General features: G+C 48.0%; 1 protein-coding gene across 1 annotated transcript in view; it reads right to left on the reverse strand.

Moving 5' to 3' along the window:
- Window positions 1-7,465, reverse strand: part of MRRF (mitochondrial ribosome recycling factor) — a 12,510-nt gene that overhangs the window by 4,814 nt on the left and 231 nt on the right. The window contains exons 2-5 of the mRNA XM_010139011.1: window positions 7,413-7,465; window positions 6,805-6,960; window positions 5,456-5,574; window positions 2,571-2,662 (exon numbers count right to left, since the gene is read on the reverse strand). The exon at window positions 7,413-7,465 is cut by the window's right edge and continues 21 nt beyond it. Of these exons, the coding sequence (XP_010137313.1) occupies window positions 2,571-2,662; window positions 5,456-5,574; window positions 6,805-6,960; window positions 7,413-7,465 (420 nt within the window). The remainder of the gene's footprint in view (window positions 1-2,570; window positions 2,663-5,455; window positions 5,575-6,804; window positions 6,961-7,412) is intronic.

The raw sequence follows: 7,465 nt of genomic DNA on the forward strand, positions 1-7,465 counted from the left end.
GCAGACCCGCAGCCGGCACCACCCAGGGCACGGCTCGGCTCAAGACGTTCACGCGGGTAAGAGTAAATTCTGTATCTCAAATGCAAGGAATTTCCTGAAAATGAGAGGGATCAGTTAAAGGAAAGTAGGCTTAACTAAACACTCTGCATGCGTAATTGCAGATAAACACAGGGTGCAGCACACACTGCTCCACAAAAAGCACGCAAGAGTCCTCTGACGACGAGCGATGCGGAGCAGCGTGGCGCAGGAACAGCTTTGGTTTTGTTTTCCAATGACATTTTTCGAGTCCTTTCTCCCCATAGTAGGTATCTTTGCATATTTCTTAAAGGGCAAAGGAAAAAAAAAGCTCACAATGAGTCATTAAACTTTCAAATGAGTCATCTGGCTTTCAGTAAAGCATGTGTAAAAATATTACTAATTTACAAACAATATCCAGTGTAACACAATGGGTCCAAAAAAGATGAATCTAAAAATGAGGCAATACCATAAAAGACACAAGGTCAGGTCAAATTCGGACAAGAGATGAACCAATACAAGTGTTCCCATGGCTGGGTTTCTTTCCCTTTTTTTTTTTTTCTTCTTAAACCCTCAGAGAATACTTTTTATACAAATAAATATTGCCTATGCAGCGCTAGCAACACAAACAGGCGAATGCCTCAGGGAGCGGAGGGGATCTGAGCAGGCAGCAGAAGTAAACACCAGCCAAACGAGGGTATTTTTTCCGTTAAAGCTGCAGTGCAAAATCTAAACTAACAGAATAAATACTGAAAATAAACTCCATTTTCAAATGCTCAGTTGAAACGCTCTGAAGCGCTGAAGCGTAGCTGGACCCGCATAAGGCACAACATGACACAGGTGGGTCCAGCTGATAGGTCAAACTAAACAGTGTTGTGAATAACAGGTAAGGGCAATTCAGGTTGGATTTTGCTTTTACTGCGCCTCCTCATGAGAACCAGCGTCTCCAGAACCAACCCTGTCTCGTCATTTCTGGCTTGTTTGCTCAATCTGCACAGTTGTGATTTTGGCCATTCCACCGCATGTGTCACATATCCTTTTGGGAAATGAAAAACGTAGAAAATTGAGAAACTCCGCAAGACCCAGTTGTGTTGCTGAAGAGTGGGCGAGCAAACGGGAGGGGAGGTACTGGCGGGGGCAGACTGCAGGGCACGTCTCCCAGGACAAAAACCTCTTCAATTTGGTACTCCAAGAAAAAGGGGCCAGGAGCACCAACCCTGACACACCGGAGGAACGAGGGAGCACACTGGGCAGATCCTCTTGCGGGGAGAAGACTCGTTTTTGCTCTGCAGCGCTGCAGAAGATCGTGATAGACCGTACACCTTTGTTTAAAGAATACTATTTTTTTAAAGATTGGGATTTGCAGTTTTGGAGTTCCCTCCCCTGCAATTCATATTCAAGGATGACCCAAGTGCCCATTAACAATCAAACCACTGTGCAGCAACCCAGGAGCCTCAGTAATTATGAAGATAATGGTGCCCTCCTCCTCCTCCTCTCCTGAGGAATGGGGGAAGGGCACACGGAAAAGAAAATCAGCAAATAGAATGATAATGTCATTCCCTCTCTCCGACAGCAACGGAAAGCGGCAATTAGCCTTCTCTGATCAAAATGCTAGAGAAAATTCCATAGAATTTTTAAAGCCGATCTAAAACGAGAAATACTTGCTTCATCCTTCCTGAGAAGTCACCTGCTTGTAAAACAGGGTGCACGTGCAAGGTGTGGGTGTGCAGGGTGGTCTACGGAGCCGCCTCCACCCCGCGTGGGAGCTGTTCACAGCACCCCAGCACCACGAAAACCCAGGGCGGGAGGCAGCTGCCAGGGTATTGTAGATCGCTGCAGGGTCCAAGCACCCAGAGGAACTCGTGACTTCTCCTCGTGCCACCCAAACCTGGGCACAGCAGCGCTACGGCCCCTGTTACAGGTTGTGCCTGCGCCGAGCAGGGATCACCAGGATCGCTTCGAAAGCGCTCTCCTGATCCGGGCTGAAGCACTGATGCAACGGCACCTGCCACGGGTGAGGGAAGCGATGCTCAGCCTGCTTTTCTATCAGCCCTGTCCCAGGACCTCCACGCAGCCATCAGGTACACAACACGTATCACACAAGGAGAGGGAGTGGATTTTTCAGTCAAAGCTATGGATTTCCTCTTTCTTTCCTCTTTTCCTCTTTCTTTCCTCACTTCCTTTTAGTGTCCTCTGCAGCAAGGCGCTCTTCACCCTGACCCTCCTGGTTCAGTACTGAGTAACTGCTGCTCTACGCTGATGCAATTCAAGGAGTTTATAGCCTGGCAGCAAAAAATTTGCCCCTGGTTTAAGGCAATACAGCTCCAAAAGTCATTGACTTCTGCAAACTGCTGCAGCCAGCTAGGACCATGTTTCCTCTGCAAGGAGAAGAAAAAGGAACACTAACACCAGCCACCCAGACGCCAAAATGTGGTGACTTAGAGCTCAGGCCCTTGGAAGAGGTTCCACTAGACGCTTTTAGAGGTTCAGATTTTGTTCTGAACTCACTGCAGCCTACTGCACGATGATGAACTCGGGCAGTCATCAATACTCACTTAGGAACTGGCACCCGAATTATCGTCCCATCCACTTCTGGGTTCAGGTTCATGCCGCTCTCCCTTATAGCCTTCGTAGCTGCAGCTGTGCTCTGTAAAACAGATCAAAAGGTAAAAGGAATTAGGAAATAATCATTCCCATATGCCAGAACTCTGTCAATAGTTGGCAATCCATCTCCACAGAACATGGAAACATTTACTTCTGTTACCAGTAAGATCAGGAAGTTACATTGGTGCAGAGAGCTTTGATCAAACCGAATGGGAAACCATGGCCATGCTCGGTACTGGGGTAGGGGGGCACGAAGAGGGGGAGAGGGGAAGGGAAGCAACAACAAAAGAAAACTGTTTTGCTTCTTTGAAACTATTTGAATGGTTCGAGGCAACGCAGAGTGAAACCGCAATGAATTCCCCAGGCAGAGCCTAGCTGTGGTGAAGGAGATGAAAGATTCTGAGCATTTAAAAATTCCAGTTGAATGTTTCCCACTAGAAATCACACGGTGCCAATTTAGAAACGTTAACTAACTTAACCACTTCAGCACTGCAGCCTAACCACATCACATCAGAGCAGTAGCAGCTGGCTGAGAAAGCGCGCCTGTGCCCAGCTCTGTGTTTGTTTTACAGCTTATTTCTAAAGACTAACTTCTCAAAGCTCCCCCACCGCTGGCTGACACTCTGCTTGCTTAAAAGGTGGGATGGGCAGGTTTGCCGGCTAACGGCAAAGTGATTGAAGGGCTTCCTTCCCCCTGCCGGGGTGCTGGTGCACCTTCACAGGGCGTCAGCCTCTACAGGTAAATCCGGGCTCTGCCGGGAGCTCCAGCAGCGCTCCGCCAGGTCGCTTCCTTCTTGACACTGACAGTAACACCACTGAGCGAGTCCGTATTCCGGCGGCACTCGTGCGGCGCTTCCTACAAGGTGTGTTGCCATTTCTGATACTCCTTCCTAGCAAAACTTCCACTCCAGGCTGCTGCAGTAAGACTGTATTTACGAAGTTCAGCTTTTGCCACCTGAGGCACAAACTAAAGCTCTGCATATTTGTTTAGGTCTCCAACGCGTGACATCACTGAAGAAAACAATGCCCTGCTAGCGTTTTGTCCACTAGAACACAACGAGGGCAGAGAAAATGTAACCACGATGATCTCAGCACGTTAGGAATGTAAAAGTGTTGTTCTACAGACTGTGCCTGCTCTGTAGGAAGAAAATGCTCTGTAAAAGCTGAATTGTTTAACGTACATAATGCAGGAGATACAGGAAAGGGAAAATGCTGCAATATTGCCCCCATCCTCTTGCAGCCCATGAAATAAATAGGCTAAAAGTTTGGTCCTTTTTGGTTTTATAACTCTCAGGCAAAGAGGATTTGGCCCTGGAAGTCCTTTTCTATGATTATGTTCTTTCCCAGATTCTGCAGGCATTTTTATCTGCTTTTCAACGCCATGAAGTACTGACTACATGCTGTAAATAATGACACCAAGTACACATGTCTGTAATGGTTTTAAAGAGTTCCTTCTACCCATGGAAGAGCTGCGGTATAAACCAGCTGCACTGAGCAAAACACTTCCAGCTCTAGCTCAGATGAAAAATGGTCCTTTTGCTCAGGAAGCCAGCGCAGGCCATGCTGTATAGTGCGGTACTTAACTCCTCACGTGCCCGCCTCTCAGGCTGAGCCTCCACTTGGACATGGGCAAGGTCCTGGAGCGACCTCCCCAGCCCTCTCAGCTCCGGCACTCCGCGGGACCTCGGCGCACTTGCTGATGAGGGGCCTTCGCCCTTCAAAGCCGTTGTACACGCTGGATACACTTTAACAAACACTTAGGCGTCAAGTGCCTTACACTGACCTCCTCTGAGACTTCGCTGACTTAATTAATCGGGGAAAGCCTTCACAAAACAAATAGAATAAGCTCTGGCAAACCTCCAGAGCCGGAGCGGGATGAATAGCCAACCTTGTGCTCGTTCCTGCTCCTCTCTGCCCGGCTCTATCTGCATGAGCCTGCTGCAGGGGACCGCTAGAGCTCCATCCCGAGCCAGGCTTCAGGTTTGCTGCCTCATTTAGGGGCAAGTCTAACCAAGACTCCTGCAGAAAATCAAGGGAATGCGGCTCTGAGGGCAGGTCAAAGCACCTAATTTGGGTTCTGACCTGCAGGCACTGCCAAGGGAGGAGCTCACTAACGTCAGCCTGCCCAAGTCAGTCCCTGGGACAGCACTGAGCATGGGCCCAGCTTAGTCCTACCCGGGAGGCTGTGCAGAAGCTCCTAGGCTGCATCAGCACCTCTTCCATGAGCTCTCTGGGGGTGTCACCAGCCCTGGTGATAAGTAAGCAAGCTTTAGGGGAGTTTGATAGAGTCCCCAGCACGTGTCCCAACTACACATCTGGTCTGTGCATGGCCACGTCTTCATAAGGAACTGAAATGACATAGACAAGGGGCAGATGCAGCACCGCTTCCGTGTGTGTAATGCAGGTGAACCAAAGGAGACTGCGCTTAAGACAGGAAATGGAGAGACCTGGCAGGCCAGGGCTAATCCAGACATCCAGCCTGCTCAGTGTCGCCTTCCAACCAAGCTCTCACAGACCCAGCTGATGGGAAGCCAGTCCCCAGAGCAAACCTCTCCCACCACGGCATTTACTGGGCAAGATGCTGAGAGCGATCTCAGCCTGACTGCGGGAAGGTGCTCTGTGCGCCAGGCAGGGCTGGAGAGTCGCTCACCCCGAGCAGTCGGCAGCCAAACACCGCTTCTGCTCTGCGTCAGCCGCGAAGCGACACATGGCCCAGCCGAGCTCTCAGCCCTGCCAGGCTTGACTGACTTTGTCTAAACGCTCCTGTGCTCGGCATCGACCTGTGTTCCCATGGTGATTCTCTCCCCTTGCAATGCTGTCGGTAACGGGTCCTTACCTCTGGAAAATTGGTCATGTTCACGATAATGAGCTGCGGTGACTTCTGCGAGATCTGCCCCAGCTGGTTCAGCGGAAACTTCCCGTCTTCTGTCATCACGATTATGTGATCCAAGGCCCCTCAAAAGAACCAAACACAGCGGAGTTTCAGTACCATACCGCAGCTCACGGCGATGCTGAAGAAGAACGTGTACCCAGTGTCCTGCTTCCCTTCTCGTTCGTAAAATATAGATGTTACAGAAGAAAAAACATCATGTTTATTCAGACTTCAGGTGCTGTTTGTGTTCATGCATCCCCTGTGGTATCTGCAAGCTCAATATTTCTATGGTACTCTGAAGCACAAAAACATGAAAACAAAACTCCTGTTTGTTTTTCTTACCTTAATAGGAAAACCAAGCAATGTTGTTAAGAATTAGAAGGAAATAGTTATTTTTTCATTCTTAGAACTTAAAGAGAATCAAAACTTTGTTATAAAAATCAGGACAGCTATTGTCTTTTGCTTAATGTTGTCCTAAAGCCCTCTTTTTTTTTTTTGCCCAGGTCCCAAGAGGAAGTGTTGTACACTGCCTAATTTAAAGTATTCAGTTTCTCCCTGAGCTACTCTTAATCTGTTCTCTGGTTTCTGCTGCAAAATGTTAACAGGCCAAAAGGCACATGGGACAAGAGGTACTTTATCAGCGCAATTAAAAAAAATACCTATGGTTAAAATAAATAGTTAAGAGACTGAGCTTTCCAACTCCATTAAAGACCGAAGTGCCCCTGCCAGAGCCGGGGTGGTGAATGATTCAAATTTGGTCATTGTTTAAATTCTATCCCTGAAACTTGATACTACTCACAAATACGTATGTTCAGAGTGTTATAGTAACTGTGGCTTAGTCAAATATATTCACCTTCCTTCCTAAAACACAAAATTCAGTAAGTGAACAAGGCTCGTTAAAGGTCACTAAACGCAAAGACGCGCAGCAGAAGGAGTTTGTATATGCCAGACACCAGCCTGATGGCAATTTCCAAAAGGCTAATTTAATGGCAATTGGATTTTTCCTGCCCTGCTGCACCATTAGCTGACAACCTGCTTCTTCATCACATCTGCAAACAGTTCTCTTAGACACTTTTGACATCTCCCACTTACAAAAGCTATTTCCAGGAAGCTATTAAGAAAAATGGATTCTTCCTGGTCAAGCTCAGGGTGAAGAACGCCTTGAGCTGGGGACGTCAAAGCTGCAGTAATTGGGTGCCCAATGAATAACTCCATAAGAAGAAAATCCGTTTTGAAAAAGATATTGTTCTCCGTTCCTAGGACTGTTACCCTTATTTACAAGCAACAGAGCATGGCAGAAGGAAGACACCAACCTGGTGAGGTTCTAACACTGAGGTTTCTGCTGAAATCTTCTTTCAGAGCTTCTACCACTGCCTGCATGTCTTCACTGGTTTCCTCCAAATTGATAATGTCCTCAACCAGGGCAGCGCTGATATTCACTCTGGCTTGACTCTGCCCTTTACCTTTAGCTGCAGATTACACACAAAATTAGTATCTATTTCTGACAACAGCTAGTTGTTGCACTGCAAAGTAGAGAGAAGATATTAAAACCCTTGTTAGATGCAGAATTGAGTCTAAGATAAACCGAACTAACTATTTTTTAATGAGTAAACAGCCCAGATCTTGAGCGCATAACCCAAAATACATCAGCAGGTCACGCTGTGGGCGCTGACTCCAGCCTGGACTGTAACAATCGGTGCCCACTGCTGCAGCACAGCCGCAGCTCCACGCGGTACCTCTCCCACAGGAAGGGCTAAGGTTTCACGTGCACTGCAGCACCGTCATGCAAACCAGCTCCTCCAGAGCTGTGACCTGCCTAAATTAGGTCCATACTGGTACACGAGATAAAAGGGATACGAAAAGAAATTCTGGCAGTGTTCTGAGGGGTTGCAAACACCAGGAAAAAGGCTGTCGCTGTTACCTTTCTTGGTAGCTAACTGTCGGGTCGGCAGGACCTGGCGGACACACTGCCTG

The sequence above is a fragment of the Buceros rhinoceros genome, unplaced genomic scaffold (assembly GCF_000710305.1).
Source record: "Buceros rhinoceros silvestris isolate BGI_N320 unplaced genomic scaffold, ASM71030v1 scaffold22336, whole genome shotgun sequence".
NCBI classification, from domain to species: domain Eukaryota; kingdom Metazoa; phylum Chordata; class Aves; order Bucerotiformes; family Bucerotidae; genus Buceros; species Buceros rhinoceros.